We start from the raw sequence: 24,778 nt of genomic DNA, 5'->3' as shown, positions 1-24,778 counted from the left end.
GTTTTGTGTTTTTATCCTGTTCTAGTGTGCTGGACCTTCCTCTTTGTTCTTTATGTCCACAGCAGACTGCTGGAAGCCAGGGAGAAATGGGCAAATGAAGTAATATAAGAGAGAGCGAAGTTTACTCCACGTTTGAAACGTTATTATTCTACTTTGGGACCCGTTATAAATGACAGCATTTACTATAATGCAATATCACATACATTGACTTTTTGTTTACATGCTGCAACTGAAGCATCCTTATGCTTGATGTGTACGTGAATCCTGCGCTTTGTTTGAGTGAGCTGATGAGAGCTGCTGCTGCTAGGCTAACAGTGATAATTGATATGTCCTCTACTCGTTATTTAAACCGTGCATTTTCTACACTTCTACAGACCGACGCGACAAAACCTCTCGTTCCGTTAGCGCGAGAGCTCACTGTCCGCGCGCATAGTTCCGGGTGTTCAGCTTCGTTGATTAGTTTCGTCGCGTTGCTAGCAGTGTATATGGGGCTCTAGAAGTGCGCTTGATACTTTTTTTGCTAATTTAAAAAAGTTTTACTCATAAAAAAATTAAGGACTTAAAGAAATATCATTGCAACACTCTAGAAATGCCAGTCTTTTAGAAAATGCTGTTTTATATTCTACATACAGCGGGTCGACTTTTCATGGGCGCTGCCATACAAGTTAAGCGCAAACTCCGCCCCACAGCCAATTCTAGAGATTTCATTGGTTTTAGCATTGTTGAAGGCATACACAACTTTAAAACAAATATCAATGCCTAACCTTAACCATAACATTAGTACAGCATTGGTAGCATAGATAGCATTTAAGGGCCGAACCACGAAGTTTTAAGAACTATTCTAATTATATGAGAGTATGGAAATCACAGCTATAATGATTACAACACAGAGGAATGATAGGAATCACTTTCAGAATGTTTTTATTTCCCAGCTGAAAAACATTGACAGCCAATCAGAATCCAATTTTAAAGAGCTAAAGCAAACAGAACGTGTGAACACTAATAATTATTATTAATGTTCTTGTTGTGAATGGGCCTTTACCGTTTTTCTGAACTAAATCCAAGATGATGGGTCATTCATGATTTATTCATTCGTTGTGTCTGTCACGTGACAAATGAACGGAAAGCCTGATTTATGTTTTGCTGCCTATATAGTTTCTTAATTTGGAATATGAAACATTTGAATGTGTGCAGGGAATTTAGCCATTTAAAATATTATTACATTTTAACACCCATCTTAAATCACCACTAAATGACTTAAGATTAGTTTATTTTGAATCTCACTACAAATCCATGAAGTCTGAACTTTTGTGACGGGTTATGTTATATTAACAATAATACTTTTACAACGGATACACAGGTTTGATAAACAGGTTGGTTCAGGTTCTGAAAATAAACCTGTCCAAACTGTGTCCCGGCATGAATCACCAACAATTAAAAAATAATTGCTATTGCATCCAGTAATGTCCATAGATGTGTAGTATGAGGTGGAAAAAAATGTAGAGGTTAATAGCTTGGGCTGCTGTTTTGACCATCATTTGCACCAACAGATCTCCCAGAATACTTCAAAGTCTGGTTTGCACCGGGGAGAAATCAGCATTGAGGAGATCAGCACTTAGACTAATAGCCTTCAATACGCTGCTTTTACAGTTAAATGATCCGAGGCTCAGAGATTTTAGCTCGATTATATGAGTTAAGAGAGCAGGGGTGAGGGAGACAAAAGCATGTTTGTTCACATGAATAAATAATTTTCTCTTTTAGTAGCATATGAGCAGAATTGTTTATATGGGTTCTCAGTGCTGACCACCTGTGGGTGTGTGTAGTCGGTAATTTATTGTTAAATGAAAGTTGTTGCCACTGTGTTTGCTCTTAAACAGGACATCTGTTAGCGTATATGTCTTCGATGACCGCTGTTATTATGAGTTTTATCACAATGATATACATTCCATTCTGATGGAGCAGTTATTATAATCATAATCATATGGAGTGTTATTGTTATGGCAAATCTGATTTTATGATGAAGTTAAGGATAACCTAATGTAAGATTTGGACCGTTTTGGGTCAGCTGACCCGGCCGTTAATTGTAATCTTATCATGTTCATCTTACATTTATCTAATGTTGTACATGTGTTGTCATGCTTTACAAATGTAGGCTATATTTAGTTTTCTATGTATTGAACATTTATTGCAAATGCTGCAAATTTTGTTAACTTAAATGTCACCAAGGATAAATTTATCTAGTTGGCTATGGAAGAGGTTTTACCGAAATAGCAAAAATGTTGAAAATTATAAATCTTTCCAGCAAAAATGTGTTTTAGCTGTAATGAAGTTACATAATTTAATTTTCAGCTGTTATAGCTAAACCAAATAAAATTGGTCATTATTTATAATTGTTTCTATAAAATTATTTCTAGTATTGTTTATTTATAATTGCCAATTATTAATAATGTATAAATTATAAATAATATTTAACTTATAAATTGCTTTTTATTTTTGTGAAACTTATATGAAAATCACATATATTATAGCAATTAAGGGAAAAAATGACGGGGTTGGATAAACTGCATGGAAAACATGAAAAAAATGATTGGATTACTTGTAAATTATTATGATATTTTAATCATTGTTTGTACTCTCATTCTGACGGCACCCATTCACTACAGAGGATCCACTGATGAGCAAATATTGAGCTCTGCTTGTGAATTTTGGAGCTTTATTATAATAATGGCTAATTTTACGCTGATTTGGAGTGCTGTTATTACGAGGACAAGTCAGTATGATGTTTTGGTGTGGGTAGAGTGTTGTTGAGATGATTTAGCTGGTATTGTGATGGTGTGGAGTGTAGTTGAGAGAATGTTGCTGTTTTGACGTTGTTTTATTACAAGGAAGTGGAGTGTTTTTGTGATGCAGCTGATATGCTGATGTCCATTTGTAGTTTATAACGCAGGAAGTCATGTGAATAATGAAGTACAGTGGGTGTCAGAGAGAGAGAGAGAGAAAGACAGGCAGTGAAACAAGGATGGTGTTTGTGAATGTGTCCTTGGTTCTGTTACGTTGTCACACATTCCATTGCTTTTCTCTTTCCCCCAAATAACGTTTGCTACTCTTTAACTACATTCAACTCGCCTTTTTCTTTCTGCTCACATTGCTTTTATTCTCTGTCTAGGTTCTAGCCTTTCAGCTGCTCAGACTGTAGCTACTCTTTAGACCAAACACACAAACAGAGGTGTTCTGTGTGAGACTGTGAGGTTCGAATTTAGGGCTGATTTGTTGTCTGTAAGTTTTGTATTTTAAAGGAATATTTTAATGAAAATGTATTCAACCTCAGGCCATACAAGCTGTATATGAGTTTGTTTGTTCATTGGAACAGATTTGGAGAATTTCTTTTAAGCATTGCTATTCTGCAGTGAATGGGTGCCGTCAGAACAATCTGATAAAAGCATCACAAGAAGAATCCACAAGTAATCCACACAACTTCAGTCCATCAATTAAAGGGGTCATATGATGCGATTTCAAGTTTTCCTTTCTCTTTGGAGTGTTACAAGCTGTTTGTGCATAGATAAGATCCCTGAAGTTGCAAAGACTAAAGTCTCAAAACCTTTATAAAAGTTAAGACTCGACCACGGCCTCCTAAAACGGCTCATTCAAACACGCCTCCACATGTATACGTTACGATGTGGGGAGATTTTCATAACACCGTCCACATGTCTACACAAAGAAAGGGGATGTGATTTTTATTCTCGCTGTAGTATTGTTGCTGCCGCCGGCGCCATGTCGTGGAGACGCTGTGTTTCGTTGTGAAGGCAAAACTACTTAGTTTGGGCTTCCAAAAGAGGACACAGCTAGAAATCAGTGGTTAAGTTGTATTTACAACACTGTTCCAGAACAGCACAACACAAATATTTGAGTGTGTGCAGCACATTTTACGAAGGGCTGTTTCCTGAACCTGGGAGAGTAGCCTGCAATGCCAGCTGTGCACAAAGGCTGTTTCTATAAAGTGGGGCAATTCCAACTTTGCAAGGACAGTCTGACGCTTCTGACTTACAGCCTGTAAGTACGTTTCTGCTACTGACAATTCAAACACAAGTTTTGAGCTGTGTAGAGTAGTGCTTGTTGTTTGTTGCTTCTCCGATCACAAATGCAGACATGGTAATGTTTACATGGTAATGTAAAAAGACAGTATAAGTCATTATAATCAGTAATTATGTCCCCACTGGATGCAACAAATACTTTGTTTGTTTTATTGTTTTAGTCTCGTCAGCGTTAGGAAACGCCATCACAATACGGTGAGGGCCGTAACATTTCCGTCACACTTGAGGTATTTGACCAATCGAATACCAATCACCAATCACAACGTACTGGATAGCTGGCCAATCAGAGCACGCCTCGCTTTATAAAAATTGACACGTTTCAGAAAGGCGGGGCATAGAGGAGTCACAATTTACATTATGTGGAAAATAATGTGTTTTTTGAACTTTAAACCACATAAACACATTGCATTACACCAAATAAACAATCATCTTCTTTTTAGCAACGTCATATGACCCCTTTAACATTTTGTGACAAGAAAAGCTGCGTGTTCGTAGGAAGCAAATCATTAAGGTGTTTTAACATCAAATTGTCACTTCTGGACAAAATAAATAGTGTCCTCTATCCATAATATTGCTTTCTCCAGTGAACATTTAGTGCACTTAGTATGATCTTTCATATGAAATTCAGCCATCCTAGCTGATCACGCCTGGTTTGTTGCAGGGGGTTGGCAGGTTTTCAGATGCATGTCTTCATGTCTATAGAACTGGATTCTGACTGTCTTTTTTGTATTCTAGTGCCTGTTTTTTTGTAATATTTCAGTCATAACTATTTTATTTACATGCATTTTATGCTAAAATCGGAGAAGTGCTTTAATAATAAGAGAAATTGATGTAGGCTATGTATTGCTAAATATGGGATTTGTTAAGCATGCAAAGGCAGAGGTAAGTAATGCATGTTTCCCTCAGTCTGTGGTTCATGCATAAGTGAGTTCAGGTCAGCGTGGAAAAAGTCTATACGTTGTTGTAATTACTGCTGTGCGTGTTTTTACTTTTACTGATCAGAGGACTTTATAAGCTCCAAATGAACTTGATTCTCACCCTGTCTTACTGAGGGTGTCTGTATCTGTAATCTCTCAGTGATGTGATTGAGTAGATGGAGGGCTCAGCTGTCACACTGACACAGAACAAGAGACTGTGTCCGATATAGATCCAATAAAGAATTGCTTTAAAGGGGTCATATGATGCAATTTCAAGTTTTCCTTTCTCTTTGGAGTGTTACAAGCTGTTTGTGCATAGATAAGATCCCTGAAGTTGCAAAGACTAAAGTCTCAAACCCAAAGAGATATTCTTTATAAAAGTTAAGACTTGTCCACGGCCTCCTAAAACGGCTCATTCAAACACATGTCTACGTCGCAGTGTGGGAAGATCTGCATAACACCGCCCAAATGTATACGCAAAAAAAAAAGGGGGCGTGATTTTTATTCTCGCTGTAGTATTGTTGCTGCCGCCGGCGCCATGTCGTGGAGACGCTGTGTTTCGTTGTGAAAGCGAAACTAGTTTGTTTGGGCTTCCAAAAGGGGACACAACTAGAAATCAGTGGTTAAGTTGTATTTACAACACTGTTCCAGAACAGTACAACCCTAATATTAGTGTGTGTGCAGCGCATTTTACGAAGGGCTGTTTCCTGAACATGGGAGAGTAGCCTACAATGCCAGCTGTTTCTAAAAATGGAAAAAATAAAATCCATATGAAAGTTACTGAAGCACTGCTATATATATATATTAGGGGTGGCACGGTTCGCGGAAAAAAACCGAACCGCACGGTTCTCCACACACGGTTCGGCACGCGCTAGGACCGCGGTTCAACTGAATTCTGACAACGCATGTGGTTTGTTATAAATAACACGTAAAACAAATAGGGTTCGGCTAATGTATGTTTCTGTTAATGGATGCGCATTCTGGCTTCCCAGTACATTATAACAACAGCGTTGAGAAGGAAAAAAAATAAAATAAGTGGACAAATCATTCACTCTTGTTCAATGCGAGTGCCGTATGCTGGAATATGAGCATTTATTCCGTCATCACCCGGTGCTGATAGCGCGCGCACAGGTGAGACCTGAACAGCACACGTTGATATCGGTGTTTAGACTAAAGTCATGTAAGCTTTGCCAGCTCAAATATTTAAGAGCCAGAGGATGCGAGCTCGCGCGCGCAGTGAGAAGATTTGTGCGTGCGCTCATCAGAAGCGCACAAACCTGCGCCTCAGAACGCGCGCAAATATGAAGCTCTCTCTGAAGTATTGTGTTTTAATGGATAAATTCACACAAACTTCTGTCAAAATGCCCGTCTTGGTAAGTATCCTATAGCAGACATAGCCGGCTGGGCGTACAGTATCAGTGCTTTCTCTTAAAGTGACAGTTAATATTAAATAAACAGCAACAACAAAGAAATCACTCACTGCTCTTGATTGAATCGCTTTTGTAACTTTAATAAAGAGTAATCTTTAATTTATACAGTCAAATATGCAATGCTGTTTTACCTTTGATTACTTTAATCGTACTTCAATTTCTGTACCTAAAAAACCCCCTGAAAATCACTGATATTTTATTTGTATCTTTACTCTATTGTATTTTTATTTGTGCTGTTGCTTGTAGTCAAAGGTCTGCTTTTATTTGTGTACACTCACAATGAAAACAAAACAGATTTTATGTATATAACATGTAATAATATTTAGCATTTTCACATCAAAATAAAAGAAACTGAGCAAAGTAGATGTCTTTTTTTCCCTGTTGTACCGAAATTGTATCGAACCATGACCCCCGAACCGAGGTACGTACCGAACCGTGACATCTGTGTACCGTGCCACCCCTAAATATATATATATATATATATATATATATATATATATATATATATATATATATATATATATATATATATATATATATATATTTCACCATGCTCAGCCAATTTAGTGTTGTACAGTCCAAAGAATGGCAGCCACTTAAAAAAACCCCCATCATAGTATGTCTCTTTAATTGGTGTAGCTCTATAACAGGTAACTCACCGAGGAGTCATTATCATGGGATTCTAGGTAATTCCCTATCCTGACATCTAGGCACTGTGCTCCAGGCCACCAGAGGTTTTTACTATAAAGCTTTTATTGTGTGTATATATAGCTTTATAAAGAAATACAGAAAATCTTAGCGTAAGTATAACCTGTAAATGTGGTGTGGAAACATCTGCCAGTATGAATGGTTTGTATGTAATGACTGTATGTAGTGTTTTGTGGCATAGGTAATCTTGAGTTTTTTTTTTTTATTGGTGGGTCCCCATATTTCTACTGAATCCTAGATTTGCCCACAGGGAATGAAGCTGTTGGTGTACTAGAGGATATTTTGGAAAATGGTGTTAGTAAGTTTCCTGCAGAGACCCACAGCCTCTTGCTAAACTTTCATTGGAGAAACTCTCAGATAACCTGTTTAGAAAACTCCATTCAGTCTCACTGGAAAAAAGCGCTTGGGGCAAAACTGTTTGTGAAAATATTACATTGCTTCTTGTACGTTTTGCAACATTTTATAGTAAAATATTGAGTAAGAGTGGTGCTAAAAGTGTGTTCAGTTTTATCTGAAACTGATGAACATCATTCTGGCAGCATTCTATTAGGTTGGTTGTTTGGCATTTTGCGCTGGTTCAGACATGAAATATTTGGGTGAGCAGCACTACCTTAAACCTGACTGATAATGTTATTAAAAGCAAATGTGAAATATAAATGCATTTGCTGAAGCAACTGTACCATTTCAGCTTGCGTCAAGTCTTTGAGCTCTTTTGAGCTAGGACTCATACCGAATGCTCTGCATTGCAATTGCACCGATTGACCGGCCAGTGATTGGAATCGGATGATTTTTCACAGTCTCATGTCTCGCCAATTAAATAAACAAGAAGTTAAAATGAAGTGACTTAGAATTTAGACAAAATATTGACTGTTTTTGCTCAATTTCGCTGACGAAAATAGTTCTGATCAAAGCCACAGCAGAACTGTTGTGTGTGTCTCAGAGTAACACACAGCGTTGTTTCGTTACTGAATGAATCCACGTTTTTGAACGAATCGAGTGAGTCAATGATTCAGTGGCCCATTCATAAGGACAGTCACATGCCTCGTTTCTAAATGAATCAGCCATTTGAATGAATCTGTTGAATGAATGAATGAATAAATGACTCGCTCATTAAAACAGACACATGCTGCCACATACTGGTGGTTTAGTCATATTTCAAAGTATCATTGCATTTTTTTCAACATTTACATTTACATTTATTCATTTAGCTGACGCTTTTATCCAAAGCGACTTACAATTGCTATATATGTCAGAGGTCGCACGCCTCTGGAGCAACTAGGGGTTAAGTGTCTTGCTCAGGGACACATTGGTGTCTCACAGTGGATTCGAACCCGGGTCTCTCACACCAAAGTCACATGTCTTATCCACTGCGCCATCACCACCCCATTTATTTGTATGGTTTAAAAAAAAAAATCTTATTAAATTATTTATGCACTTGAAATTTTGCAGTGTAAATGCATTTTTCACATTTAATAAGGTTAGGGGAAAAAATGACCATTTATAAGCATAATGGGCAATGACATCTGTTTTGTTACATACAGCAACTCATTTTACGTTTGCCATTTCTTCCTCTTTCCAGTCACAGAGCACTTTATTTGGAGAGTTGTTTAATTGAGAGAAAATCCGTAACTTAGTCCAGATTGGGGGAATTATAATGTTTAATCATTTCTTTTATGTAAATTGAAATTTGCTTAGATTTTTGTTTGTATATGCTGTCAATTATAGAATCGGCAAAAGTCGGTTTTGGCAGGTCACACGTCCAAAAAAATCGTAAATTGCAATCGGTGCATCTCTAATGTATATGGAAGTTCTGGGATTTTTTTGCTGCACCAATTAAAAGTCTACGCCAATATTTGCAATATAAAATGTTGTAAACCCCACAGAGCACCATTCACATAAACAGACCAAATAACCAAATTAACCACTTTATGAACCACTTATATTAACCAAAACAATACTGCTTGCCTTAAACACTGCAGACCACCACAAGCACAGTAATGCCTGTAAGAAAACAGCATGGACTGGACACAACTGCTGGAAAGTTCTCTGTACTGCTGTGGGTCACACACTTCATTGGTTCAATACCTCTTAAAGCGACAGTAACACATTAAGATGGGCTATGTAGACCCATGTGATCAAGTTGGTTAGTTGTCAAACATTCATTAAGTGTCTATTTGAGTGTAAATGTCAGACTGACCCTCCATCTTCTGTTTAGGAAACACACATAACTTTGTATATGTTGTTGTGGTACTTCCCATTCACATCTGAATTTCTTCCAATAAGATACTACTCTAACAAAAAATATAATGCTATTTTTGGAGGTGTACACTATAGTAATATCATGATGATCCTATAAATACCATGGTGTGTATATAGCTATATACCTGTATGGTAATCTCATGAATATGGCATTACCTTTTTGCCCTCATCACATGTATCATGTATCAGTGATGAACACCCTTTGGTGTTTGTAGGGATGAAATAAAACCTTATTTAGTACATTCATGAACGTTTTTACTAGTTTTGACAGGTTTTACTTTTCTTTTGGGTATATTCAGAAATGCTGTCCCCAAAAGGGTAGTAAAACCTGCCCATACAAGTGAACACAATGTGTGTGTGTTTGTGGGTCGGTAAAGTGTTTGTGCAAGTTGTTTATCTGGGTGCCAAGCTATTCTAAATAGCGTAAGATCCACAGAGGGGTATTTCAGGCTGCATGAAGCTCATGAAGGACTTATTCCTAACTGCTTTTAGCAGCACGGTTTTTGCATTTGTGTGAATCTCCTGCTGTGTGTGAGAGGGAGAGATGGAGGGATTGTGTCTTTATATGGTCGTGTCTGTAAGATCTCTGTCACGATATTTTAAACATCAGCACCAATGTCACTGGAATAGCCAAAGACGGCAGATTTCTGTTTTAAGCAGCTGCAAGTGGGTGTATAAACATACAGGATTCAGTGTATATATGGGTGTTTCCTCAGCTGAGGGCACTTTATGTCCGGGGGGTTCATTTTTACTAAAAATAACGTTTCTTTTTAATGTCACATTAAAACTTTCATCCTTTATATTGCTTCTTTTCAAATGCTTTTTATGTGTAGGTTTTATTGTACAAGTGGGGATGCACAATACATTGGTACCCTATCGGTTGCTTATTGTATTTTATTGTATCAAACGGTTCAACTACAACGAATACGTGTATCGTTACACCCCTACTTTATAGTGCTTTTGAGTAATTTGGAAGCTTGACATCCCAAGTCCTCATTCACTTAGAATAATTAACTTGGAGATTCTTTAACAAATTATATTTTGCAGGGCTGCAACTAACGATTATTTTGATAATCGATTAGTTGGCCGATTATTCTTTCCATTAATCGGGTTAAAAAAAAAAAACTTTATTTTATTGACAAAAAACACACTATTCCACATTCTGCCCTATGTCCTTCAAACAAACGTGCCAACTGAATGCTATGAAAACATACAGTGCTTAACAATTTATTAGACCACCTGTCATAAAGAGAAAACACATTTTAGAAATCTGTCAAAAAAATTGGTTCAATCTAAAAATGTTATTGTCATTTATTGGGCAAATTACAAACAGAAAAAACTAATTAGTATTTATTCACATAATAACAAAAATGGCCTCATAACAGCTTGCATTTTTGCTGACATTATGTACTTTTGGACTGTAATTGGGTATCTGGAAAACAAACCCAGTATAAAGTGCTCTGGTTTTCTTTCATAGATAACAGCAATAATTATATTATAGCATTAAAAATAACCTACTACTGTTACTAAAGAGCTTATGCATATTGGAGTACTAACCAATACAGAAAGCAAAAACATGATTTTGGTAATCACCAATAAGCTCCTGTTAGTTTAGAGCAGCCGTGCCACAAACCTTACATAATTTGTTAAAAACCTTATATAAATTTAAGCATTGTATATAGTGAGTATAGTTTAAATCTCTATTAAAAATTAAGACAATAAAGACAAATAAAAACACAAACTCATTGTTAACCAACAGGTAAGAGTAATGTTCTGCAGGAACACGTTCACTTTGATCACAGTCACGTCTTACTGTCATTTTCTTTCTCCTGTAATAAGGCGGTTATGGAGCGTCTCATATTTATATTCAGACAATTACATGCTGTTATCTCTTTAAAGTTCCTACTTTCATAAAATATTTGCACTGCATGTTGACTTCTAAACCTTAAATGAACTTTCAGCAACAGATATTTCAGCACAATGAATGTTTTTTGCGCTGAATAACCTGTTAATTGTCTTCATCTCTGTGTTCCGTCTGTCTGACACGCGTGCACGCGCCTGTCAGGACGGACCTTTACGCAAAAATGCTTGTGTGAATTTGTGACATTTTTAGATAAGGATATGACCGTAAACTGAACGTTTTTGCGCTGAGGACGCACGCACATCTGTCAAAGCGCCTGACAGGGCAAGCCATTACGCTAATGCATTAACTTAAAGCTTAAAATAAAGAATTCTCATGTTTTGGGCAGCTTGGATCATGTACTTCTCCGGCAGAATCTCATTCTGTTTCCTCCACTATTTTTAGATGCATTTTGCCCATAGAAATGCGTTATTCAGTGCTTTAATTTGAGCAACCAACTGAAGTTGGACGTGCACTGTGGGCAGTCCTGATTAATCGATAATGAGAATCGTTGGCTGTGTCCAAATTCAGGGTCTGCATCCTCCTTAGGATCCTTCCTACCCGGTTGAAGGAGGAGGGATCCTCCGACGTCCGCAAAACCCGGAAGTCGGTGTTTGTGAATTTGGACAGCCTACCCTTCTTTCAGTTCCCTCCCTTACCCGTTGCTCATATCCTGTCGCCTAGCAACCGTGACAGCGCCAAGCAAGAAGCGGGAAAATGGACAAACAAAGAGTTATTCTCCTCATTTTAATTCTTTTGGAAGAAATAAAGCAATTAAATAAATTAAATACTTTCTTTGCTCGTTGTCGGAGAGTTTTTTATATCAGACGACAAGACAGTCACATCCAGGTAAGCCATTATAGCCTATTTTTATTTGTTTTTAAGTATTCTACTAATTTCTCCTACAAATTCATTGAGCCGAAGCATAAACTTTAGCTTGTTTTGTCAGAGAAACTCCTCTCCCACTCCGCTACCGCTCGCTTCGTCCGCCATTACGCTCTGCCGAAAAGAATTATGGGATAGGTAGGACGGGAAAGGATCCACCACACCCATCCTTCCAATCCGGGGAAAAGGAGGACGTATTTGTGGGCCGCATTTGAAGGATCCTACGAATTTGGACAGCCTTCGTCGCGGCGCTGTGACATAACATCCTTCAAATGAGTACTCCGAAGGATGCAGACCCTGAATTTGGACACAGCCGTTGTCGATGATTTTCATAATCGATTTGATCTATTAATTGTTGCAGCCCTAATATGTTGTGTCCCATGAGAAAAAGTCATACGTGTTTTTATCAACTTGAAGATGAGTAAATAAATAATCAATGGACTGGTGTTTCTTGTGCTGAATCTGTGACTGGTTTTACGAGGTTAACAGTCATTTGGGAGTCTGTCCTGATGATGACAGATGAGTGCTAACGGACTTTCTATTTTTAACTCTTAGATGAGGCATTAATGGATGTGAATTAATTGAGTCTCAGTGAAATGAGTTTGACTCAGTACGTGTGTGCGCGCTTCATGGGGAAGAACCTCTCAGATGGAGAGCGGGTTTATGGGTTCAGTGTCGTCTGTTCTGAAACGCTGGACAAAGAAAGACCGAATGAAAGAAAATGCAGAAATCTGAAAACATCAGACAGCATTGTGTGCGCGTTATGTAAGAGTGCAGCTGTGCTACAGGGATTTGCTCTTCTCTGCTTGTGTACAGATACGCTTATGAAAGGGAGAGTGGAGCAAAGGTTCAGAGATTGTAGTGGTGAGATTTTAAGGGTGTTTTAAGCCTTGGTGTGAAGTTGGAATTAATTACTTTTTTGTAGATTAAAGGGATAGCTTGTGGGTAACCAAAGAGTTGCTGGTTCCTATTGTATGTAAAAAAAATCTAATTGGAAAAAAATACAATGAAAGTCAGTGGGGACCAGTAATGGTTTGGTTACCAACATTCTTCAAAATATCATCTTTTGTGTTCATTTTTGGGTGAATGATTGCTTTAATTAATTGAATAATATATTTTTTGGAATAATATGCTGAGAAAATGCCCCTAAATGACATTTTGGAATGTAACATTATATTATAATTGCAATATTATTAAACTCACACACTCAAGGTTATACTTATTCTGATGATGCGAAATACTCTATTACAGATTTTATGTACATGTTGGGGGCATGAATAAATATTTTTTGTCTTATTTTCTTTATGCTATTTAATTAATCAATTGACAGCCATAATCTCTTTATTTTAAGCCTTTTGGCAATATTTAGTCTGTATTTATGCATTTAATTTTTTTCCCCCGATCAGCGCATCTATTATTTCAGCCAAATAGCCATTGAAAGAGACTGTAGCTGAAAGCGTGAAGCACGAAAGCAATACATGAAGAGATTCAGAATGCATCTAATGCCACTTCAGATGCAGATGCAGCTTCTGTTTTCTCAGCAGTGGAAAGATAAAGTTTGTTAATACTAATTTCATTTGAATAGTAACAACTGCAGTTTCTTATTATGCTAACTGAATTAATTGAAACAAAGTAAGAATTTGACGTGAAAGAAGGTTAGGTAGAAAAAATGACCATTTATGAACATAATGGGAAATGACATCTGTTTTGTTACATACAGCAACTCATTTTATGTTAGCTTTTTCTTCCTCTTTCCAGTCACAGAGCACTTTATTTTGAGAGTTGTGAGAGAAAATCTGTAACTTAGTCCAGATTGCGGGAATTGTAATGTTTAATTATTTCTTTTATTATGTAAATTGCAATTTGCATATATTTTTGTTTGCATGTGCTGTCAATTATAGATCTTAGAAAGAAAATCGGCAAGAAATCGGTATCGGCAGGTCACACTTCCAAAAAATCAGAAATTGGAATCGGCTAAGAAAATTGCAATCAGTGCATCTCTAGTAATCACATCTCTCTCAAATTAAATCTTAAATCTTCTCTTAAGTTGAATGTTTTCTTCCTGAATCAAATCTAGTCAAACCTGCGATTGAATTGAATCTCACTTATATTGAATTTCTTCTCGAATTGAATCTGATCACATCTCCTTTCCAGGTTATTTTTATTGAATCTTACCTTCTTAAATGGAATCACATCGGCTTGAATGAAATTGCATCACAAACTTATTCATAACTCTTCTTAAAGATGAATTATATTGGTTCTGTGCTAGTAATGTCACCTAGAGGAATAAAGCATATTTTTAAACAACCTTTGCAACCGCTCCTTAAGCTCAACACACCCTTACGATTATTCTTATCTTTATAATATTTTATTATTTTATCTGGGGCTTGACAGTGAAGAGCTAACGCGATTTTAGAAGAAACTAAAATTAATTTTGGTGTCTCGATTGATGCCCAAATATTTTGCCAAATTCCTTCATCTTATAAAAGCACCACCAGTGTTTACCTTTGTTTTACCCCATTGTCTGTGTGTGCGTATTTTAGGCAGTGTTTGAATTTTGGTTTGCATTTCTGTAACCGAATCTGAATAAATTTGACCATTTAACATGTCAGCCGTGTTGCCACACTGGCTAAACTGTCTGGCTCACCCTGCTACGGTAGCCACGCCCCAAACTTTCGCTATTGGTTGAGCTGGAAATAGATTGATGGATCTTAGCAAGCCTCTCTAAATGTTTTGTTGGTGCCTGGGAGGCTCAATGTTTGCAATTTTGGGAGAGATAAACCCATGAAAGGCATACTTATTAGGGATGTAACGATACACCACTAGCCGGTTGAAAATTGAAACAAATATGTGACTATTTAAATTGGTGGAGATGTTAAACGAATCGCAGGGGTAGGCGTTTATATGAATGTATCTCTGAGGTGAACTGACCGTCTTTAGAAAGGTTCAGATGTTTTTTTTTTTTTTTTTTTTCATCTCACCTCCGCATAGTGTTCATAAGAGCAGTGCTGCTTTGTAACCAAGAAAACGCTATATTTCGGCTGTTCCATAAGCACCATCTGCTGTCAGAGAGTGAATTTGCATTATTTTGCTTGTTGGTTTATTTATGTTTGTTGTTTGTTTTATTTAGCGTTGTTTCACAACATTAAAGTCAGACCATTCTGTTTTTGCTTTAAATTTTGAAAAACTACACATGCTGCATGCATGCAGCATCTTGGATTGTCATTAAAATACAGTGGTTTCCTCAGTTTGTTTATATATAGAGATTTATTTTGTATTATTTATCTATTTGATTTGCTGTATGTTTTAAAATTTCAATTTAATTTTATTTGACTTATTTCAATTTCACAAAGAAAAGTGCTGCATTTTGTCCAAGCAATAATAAAAGGACACTTTTACATCCCTAATTAGTTTTTTTTGTCAAAATGTCACCTTTAAATTGAATCTCTTTTCAGAAGAAGTCAAACTTTTACTGTGGGGAAGTCGTGGCGTAATGGTTAGAGAGTCGGACTCGTAATCCGAAGGTTGCGGGTTCGAGTCTCGGGCCGGCAGGGATTGTAGGTGGGGGGAGTGAATGTCCAGCGCTCTCTCCACCCTCAATACCACGACTGAGGTGCCCTTGAGCAAGGCACTGAACCCCCAACTGCTCCCCGGGCGCCGCAGCATAAATGGCTGCCCACTGCTCCGGTGTGTGTTCACGGTGTGTGTGTGTTCACTGCTGTGTGTGTGTGCACGTTGGATGGGTTAAATGCAGAGCACGAATTCCGAGTATGGGTCACCATACTTGGCCGTATGTCACTTCACTTCACTTCAGAAGTGATTCGAATGAATCTTCTCCAGACAAATTGAATCACTTCTTGATCTTGATCTCCTCGTTAGTTATGAAAGCATTTACTCCCCACAGAATTGCAGCATGTTGTAGACGATTACTGTGTGAATTTCTGTTTTCAACTCTTTGTAAACATTCTGAACCAGCCTGTGAAAAACATGCCAATTTTTATGTTTCAAAATGTAGCAAACGGTAAGAACACATTCCTTACCGTTGCTTGTCACATTTTGAAATATTTCAGATGCCCGCACGCCTCTTTAAAGTAAACACTCATTAAGTTGAACATGAGTGTGTGTGAGTTAGCACTGCGAAATGACTCTTATTTCCTGTATCCAGCAGAAAGAGAGCCAGTTTGTTGAAAAAAGAGGCTTCATAAAGACTCTCTGTTTGGGGAGACTGATGTTCCCTTGTTGGACTGCATGTTTGGGTTAGCGGACATGCGCTTTCTCTGTCAGGAGATTTTAAGAAGCTTTATTAGCATCAGAAACGAGGGATTACATTACCAAAGCGTTAATAAACATCACACATGTATGCACACCACGCAAACACTGTTAGGATAGCAGCATAAAGTCAGTTTGAATATCCGGTTGCTGTGTACATGTCTCTCCTCCTCGGCTGCTCAATAAAACATGGGCTCTCGTATCAAATACACACACTTGTCTTTGACAGCACAATCCTCTCAGCTTACACACGTGGGTCTTTCTGAGAGTGAACTTCTCACGTTACTGAACGCGTCCTCGTTTGGAATTTGTTTCTCAACTGAGAGGAAGAAAGGAATGACGAGGAGACAGAAAGAGACTTTAAGCTGGTCTGGTTTCTTTTGTTTGTGGAGAAAGATGGATTGTGATGGCTAGAAATGTGGAAGCATCACTTCTCTCTGCAGAAGAGACTCCGGGAGGAAAAGGGCTGGGCTAAGCAGGTAGAGTCAGCGCTGATTGGTTCATAGCTGTGGTACATCGTGACATCATGATTTGGCCTGTAAAATGAAGCAGTTGCTTATTCATTGTAGACTGTTTTGATGAAACTCTGTTTATGCTTTGATGCTTTTTAAATTAATTTAGTAGAGTTGATTGCCATTTTTCAAAACGCCTGAAGTTTGGAGCATGCCATTTATGTTACCGAGGTGCAATTTCTCTTTCTAAGCAGCTAAATGACCTCATAAAATCATATTTGGGGGTACTGTGGCTAGTTCATGTCTATATGCTTTGAGGTCAATCAGATATTAATAAAAAATTCTTATTATAGAAACTCTTCCAGGAAAGTAGAACAAAAGCATGTATGATTCATCCAGCACTCCAAAGATTTTTGTCCAATAAATAGTATTCGTATTAATATCTATTAATATCTATTGTTTTGTTTTTTATTTATTGTATAAATTTTGATGTTAGTTGGTATTTGTATAATAATAATAATAATAACAATAATAATATTTAACATACAACAAATTAGTAATATTTAAATTATTAATAGTGATGATAATAATAATCATGGTAATGATTATTATCATTATTAGTTGTAGTATAATTATTATCATTATTATTTCTTTAAAATGTTACATTAAATATAGTTTATTCAATGTATATTAAACAGTATTATTATTATTATCATCATCTTTATTATTATTATTATTATTATTATTAATGAATCATAATTCTGTAAATAATCGTCTCTATGTTCTCATCATTCCAACAGTTATATGGTTTGAGTCCCTGATTAATAATAATAATAATAGTTAATATTATAAAAGTAGTATTATTTCTCTGAAATATTCTAATTTCTAAATATTACTTATTGCATATTAAACTTATTTCAATTAAATATTATATTAAATATTAAATCATTTTATATTAAGCATTTGTCAGGATTATGGGCCTGTTTAGCCCCTGTTTCTGTTCCTGTTTTCTCTTATTTGGTCATGTTCCTGTCCAATTATGTTTCCCCAATTATCCCTTGTATTTAAGTCTCAGCCTTTGAGTTCTGTCTTTGTCGGGTCTACAAGTTGTGTACGTGTCTTCCTCCTGTTCCCTGTGTGGATGTACCCTGTGTGTTGGCTTTATTAAAAGACAGTTTCGATTGTCCACAGCTCCGTGTTCCTTCCGGTAGCGTAACGTGACAGCGTTATTACTGTGATTTATTTTTATTTTATTTTATTTCTTTACAGACCCCTGCCTGGAAAGTGCATTTCAGTTCTGATTGACAGATGTTGCTGTCCCATAGTTAGGTTCACATTCTCTATGTGGCTCTCTGTTTGTGGCTATGTGCTGATCGTGTTTGTGTGTGTGTGTGTGTGTGTGGTGTTCTGTCTCTCTGGTGGGTGTCATGCTGAGTGGCAACGACCTGTGTGTGTTTTGTCATGTCTGGGTGATGTTCTAGATTCAGGTGCATTATCCTGATTAGTTAAACCCTCATTATGTGTGTGTGCTCTTCCTCATTGATTAGAGTGTCCTGATGGAGTCTGTGTGTGTGTTTGAGGTCCTGGGTTGTAGAAATACTTTCACTTAAGCTAAAGTCGAACAGAAGTTTACCATGTTATCTCTGTGTGTGTGTCTCTCTCTCAGGGTGAAGAGTACTGGGTTCAGGTGTACCGGCTGGAACACGGTGATGGAGGAATTCTTGACCTGGATGATGTTCTGTGTGATGTGGCCGATGACAAAGATAGAGTGAGACATGCATTCACACACACACACACACACACACACACACTGCTAGCATTCTCTTCTAAAATGGGCAGCACTCCTGTGTGTTGCTTTAGTAGTATATGTTTTAGTTACAGGTATCAGATGACTGTTGTCTCCCAATAACCATGACCTAATTTGAGCACGGACACACACACACACACACTGCTCTGAACTCCAGTGATTTTCTATTGAGGCGTTGCTAGACCTGTATGGAGTTTGCATCTGTAGAAGCTCCACAGGTTTCCACAGAAGTCCAGCCTCCATCATTCATAAAGCATTCTACACATTCCACTGCTTTTGTGTTTGTTTTTGAGAGAATTTGCTAATGCCCTCAGCTACCAATAGCTATAATTTACATAGTGTAGTATCTTTCTTTTCTTTTTTTTTTAATCACATCTTTCGATATTGGGTACTTCATTTTGCATGATCAACAATATTTTACAGTTAGATTTATCTGAATGTAATCTTAAAAAAAAAAAATTAACACTTGATTGTAATCTTTAGCAAAAAATAAATATCAATTTTCATATTGTAAATTATATGTTGTGATGCCAATGACATTAATCAGTTTATTTTATTATTAATAATATATTATTATTATTATTACTTTTATTATTATTAGTCTTTGTAATGTTGTGAGTTTCCTTTTCCTTATACGTAGATGGCTTGGGTCCCTTATTAATTAATATCAGTAATATGATATATCATCAATAATAACAACATGTAATTTTACACCATTTAAAAATGTAAAACAGTTTTTTTTGTTTTTATTTTAGTTTTATTTTGACAAAATAGTGTAAAATTTTATATTTGGTCATTTATCAGTTATTGTCAATAATAATAATAATAATTATTATTATTATTGGGAAATTATAACTCTATGAGTAATAGTTTATGTAATGTGGATGTTTCCTATACTTATATGGCTTGAGTCCCACATTAAAATTATCAGTAATATTTATAATAATAAAAACAACAACAACGGTGATTATAACAATAATTACTATAATCATTAAGTAAAACATTTGAAAACTTTTAGGTTTATTTTGATAAAATAGTATAGAATTCTAATCAGTTATTGACCATAACATTAACATAATTAATGGCTTATTGGTACCAAGCAGAATTTTTATATCGCTGCATCTCCAATTAGTTGTACTGTACATTCAGAGGCTTTAAAGTAAACAGTTGTGAATATTTAATGAGCAAAATGAATGGATGAATGATTAAAATGGCAAGGAGGGATTTTGGTTTTGTGCAGGGTAACTCTGCCGCCCTCTGGTCAAACACGGGCAGCGCGCTGTCTTCTCCACATTGCAGCATGTTGCTGACCCAGAACAGATGATATCGGCTTACCGAGACCACAAACACTTTGCTAGAATGTAGTTGTGTGTTTGATGTGATGGGTGTGTCTGGGTGTGTGTGTGTTATTTTAGTTCTCTGTGTGAAATAGAAGACACTTCACATCTGTGCCTGAGGGAGCGAGTGAGATCATTCCACCAGAGTTACGCTCACACATTTATAGATGATAGTGTCTAGTTTTACCTTAAATAAGCCATACCTTCTATCAGCCAGTGTGTGCGTCACATCCTGGTATCGCACACAGATTTACTGAATGACTCAGGCTGCACCTGTGGTCACAGGAAACACTGTCTGCAAACAGGAAGTGCTACAATACCGCTTTAATGTGACTCATTCAACTTAAAATCACACAACAGCACAGAAACTCTGCCCAAATATGGACTGTCTAATATTACTGGTCCATTTCAGGCTAAACGCACAAACCCAAGCACGCACGCGCACACACACACACACACACGCACGCACACACAGAGCAGGGTTATTAGTTTTGTGCTCTTAATTTTACTTCTTATTTAGTTTTTACTTGTCCTTTCATTTTAGTTTTGTTTACGTAGCGCCTATTATTTTTAGTTTTTTTTGTGTGTGTGTATTTTTATTTATCTATTAATTCTATTTTAGTTTAAGTATTTTAGGGTATTTTAGTTAACAAATTCATATAATTTAAATATGGTTTGAGTTTAATTTAAATGTAATCTGTATAATTCAAATATGTTTTACATGTTTTTGTTTTTAAATATATTTTCTATATTTAAATTTTTTTATAGTATCTTATTTTAGTTTTTTAGAATAGTATTCTATGTTAGTTTTTTTTATAGTATCTTAAGAGAAAATCATGTTTAAAGTTGTCCAAATTAAGTTCTTAGCAATGCATATTACTAATCAAAAATGAAGTTTTAATATATTTACAGTAGGAAATTTACAAAATATCTTCATGAAACATGATCTTTACTTAATATCCTAATGATTTTTGGCATAAAAGAAAAATGGATAATTTTGACCCATACAATGTATTTTTGGCTTTTGCTACAAATATCGACTTAAGGCTGCTTTTGTGCTCCAGGTTCACAAATATCTATTTCAAATAAACTTTCTATTCATCGAAGAATCCTCAAAAAGAAATGCTAAAGACACACAAAATTAATTATCACAACCATTGTTCTATTTGATAATAATACGAAACTAAGGAATATGAATAAGCTACATTTTAAAATATATTCAAATATATAAATATATTCAAAAATTTCACTATATTACTCTTAACTTTCTTACTGGCTTTTTATCATAAATGCATTTTTGGGAGACTTATTTAAAAAAAAAAAAAAGGCTTAAGGCTAGTCCCAGACTAAAATGCATGTTTAAGCTGTCTCAACTAAAAATATCTTGCTGATACATATCTTAAAATATGTCAGTGCCATTGATCTGTCTCAAGATGCACACCTGAAACGTTTTCTTCTAAGCCATTTTTATACTGTATATTTTGTTTGTAATGCACTACTGCAGACACATTTTGTTTTTTCAAACTGTAGAACAAGTCTAAAATTATTTTCTGTCAGAATCAAACTTTTTTTTTTTTTTTAGGCCACCACAAAAAAAACGGACTATACAGTTCTGCTGTCTGACATTAGAGGACGCCAAAGTTTCACCTTAAACATGCATCATCTCATTTCTCTCTCTCTCTCTCTCTCTCTCTCTCTCTCTCTCTCTCTCTCTCTCTCTCTCTCTCTCTCTCTCTCTCTCTCTCTCCCCCCCCCCACACACACTTTTTTATCACCATGGCTTGTCTTAATGAACAATGAAACCGCTAACGTTTGGCCCTCTGTCAGGGATTGAGCAACGCACAGCTCTTTTATGTCCACTCTACCCCCTTCTGTGATAACGTCCTCTATCCTCTACTGGACAGGAAGCGGTCGTCGATTACAAACAGGACGTTAAAGCATCTAAACGTGCTGTTTCTGGTCAAACAATGTACATGTGGACGTCTTGTTTGTGTAGATGTTTTGATCAAGGCTTGAGGAAGTGTGAGTGGTGGCGTCTTAACAGGAAGTGTCTGTGAATTGCTGCTGCTGGCAGTGTTGAATTTGGTTCTGACCACATGATCTAAAGCGTGTGTATGTACATGCAGAGCGTGACCAAGATTTCCCTTGCCACCAGTGGCCAGTTAATCATTACATAGATGCGTTATAATTGAAGTGCTGTGAGCTGGTGTGGCTGTCTCAAACACAAACTCGTTTCCATTAGCAACAGGCCTCATGAGGGATTGAAGCAGTGAGACACGAGAGACTGTTTACTCTCAGTGACACTGGTTTTACATGGGTTAAGGGCTGTTGTTAGGCACAATTTGCAACAAAAAACCCTTAAGGATGGGCATGCTTTCTTTGTAACACTTTATTTTAAGGTGTCATAATACAGAGTAATTACCTAATTAAGTACTTAGCAGTAGTTGTTGTACTTACATGAAACAAAATGTACTTACCATGTAACTAAGTTATGGAACAGCCTGTAATTACAGTTTGTAATTATATAGAGGTAATAGGCAGCTACTGTTACACATATGTTACAGACCGAGTCTATTTACACCGCTACTAGTATACTTAAGTACAATCTTGATGCACTTTATTTTAAGTAGCTTATGCCTGTGTACTTTTGCAATTACGTTGTATAATGTCTGCAACACATGTAACAATCTTTTGGTTATACAAGTTGCTGTGTAACAGACTCAGTCTGTAACATATGTGTAACAGTAGCTGCCTATTACCTCTATATAATTACAAACTGTAATTACAGGCTGTTCCATAACTTAGTTACATGGTAAGTACATTTTATTTCATGTAAGTACAACAGCTACTACTACTAAGTACTTAACTAGGTAATTACTCTGTATTATGGACACCTTAAAATAGTGTTACCGCTTTCTTTCTTGGGAGACAAGAAGATATTTGGTAACCAAACAGTTGCTGGTAGTCATCTGTAGTTGTTTTTTTCCCATACTATGAAAGTCATTGACTACCAGCGACTGTTTGTTTACCAACATTTAAAATATCTTATGATCCACAAAAGAAAGTAAGTCATACAGGTCTAAAATATCATTAGGGTAAGTAAATGATGATACAATTAAAAAGATTTTGGGTGAACTATCCCATTAAGGCAATCACTGTGCTAATACGCTCTTAAATGTCAACAACATTTACCAGATATACATACCTTTTTTAAATTTCTCGTCAGGAAAAACTAACATTAAAATATGAATAACTGATCTTGCACACTAGAGCAATACCATTTGTTCAGTCAAATGGGTCTAGAATTGGGGGTGTGTGGTGGTGGTGTTCTGAAATGAGGTGGCAAAGTTTTTTTTTTTTTTTTTTAAATCAAATGTAAAGTCATGTTCCAGTCACATTTTCTAGGTTAAAAAACATTACACTATCAGAAAAAGAAAAAAAATTGTAATGTATATTTTTACATTAACAATATAATCAATGTTCTATTTATTAAAGCCAAGTATGAATGTCATGAAGTTAGTTTTTTTTAAAGCATTTTATATCTACTCCAACATGATAACTCAAGGCAGTATTTTATTTGTGAACTTATGTTCAGCTATTATTTTCAGTAGTTAACTTATTGGTCACAGACAAAGAGATTTACTTTAAATTTCACCAAGCTGATTACTATGTTTTCGTGCCATTTTAAATCTTGATGTAACAAAGTGGTTATATCCAAGTGTGAGTTGTTTACTTACTTTTTAAATTAGTCTTTGTTAATTTTTGAACATATATTGTTCATTCAGGCTGATTTTCAAACACGCACAAATCGCATGAACCAATCACACCCGATTATAACCAGTCATATCCAATCATATCGCAATAGTCATTGCCGCCTCTCACATGACTTTCCCCCATTCATCTCAATGACACTATAGGGGGTCTGTTAAAACTCAATGGGCTTAGGGGAGGCGAGAGAGACGCCGACTCCCGCTGAAACTTTACCTGCTGGTGTCGCTATTGAACAATGTTTGAATTGATTTATACACTTTTTAATATTATATATTGTAATATTGGCGTTGTTTTATTTAAATATAAGGCTGAAGAGTTCCAAACTACCACTGGTTTTAATATCAGCCTAAAGAACTGTGCAGTGGGAGCTGCATGGAATGTTTCAATGGCCGAACAGCTGCATGCAAGTCTCACATCACCAAGTGCAATGCCAAACGTTGGATGGAGTGGTGTGAAGTATGCTGCCACTGGACTCTGGAGCAGTGGAAACGTCTATTGTGGAGTGGCGATACTGGTGAATCATGCTTCTCTTTTTGGCAGTCTGATGGGCGAGGCTGTAACCTGCCTTTGTCTATTCCAGCATGACTGTTCCCCAGTGCACACAGAAAGGTTCATAAAGACATGGTTGGATGAGTTTGATGTGGAAGAACTTGACTGGATCGCACAGAGCCCTGACCTCAACCTCATAGAACATCTTTGGGATGAACTGAAATGGAAATTACAAGACATCCTTCAACATCAGTGCCTGACCTCACAAATGCTCTCCCATTGAATGGGAAAAAATTACCACAGAAACACACCAAAATTTGGTTTAAAAACAGTCATGGCCAAAAATATCGGCACCCTTGGTAAATATGATCAAAGGAGGCCTTGAAAATTAATCTGCATTGTTGATCCTTTTGATCTTTTATTTAAAAAAATTCACAAAAATCTAACCTTTCATTGGATAATA

General features: G+C 36.4%; 1 protein-coding gene across 1 annotated transcript in view; it reads left to right on the top strand.

Annotated features, from left to right (window-relative positions):
• Positions 1-24,778, top strand: part of LOC306881672 (partitioning defective 3 homolog) — an 89,495-nt gene that overhangs the window by 515 nt on the left and 64,202 nt on the right. Inside the window, 1 exon segment of the mRNA XM_079435870.1 lies at positions 18,578-18,679. Coding sequence (XP_079291996.1) covers positions 18,578-18,679 — 102 coding nt within the window.

The sequence above is a fragment of the Barbus barbus genome (genome assembly GCF_936440315.1).
Source record: "Barbus barbus genome assembly, chromosome: 15".
In the NCBI taxonomy this organism is placed as follows: domain Eukaryota; kingdom Metazoa; phylum Chordata; class Actinopteri; order Cypriniformes; family Cyprinidae; genus Barbus; species Barbus barbus.
The sequence above is the reverse complement of the archived record's forward strand: the minus strand, read 5'-3'. Positions and strand labels throughout refer to the sequence as shown.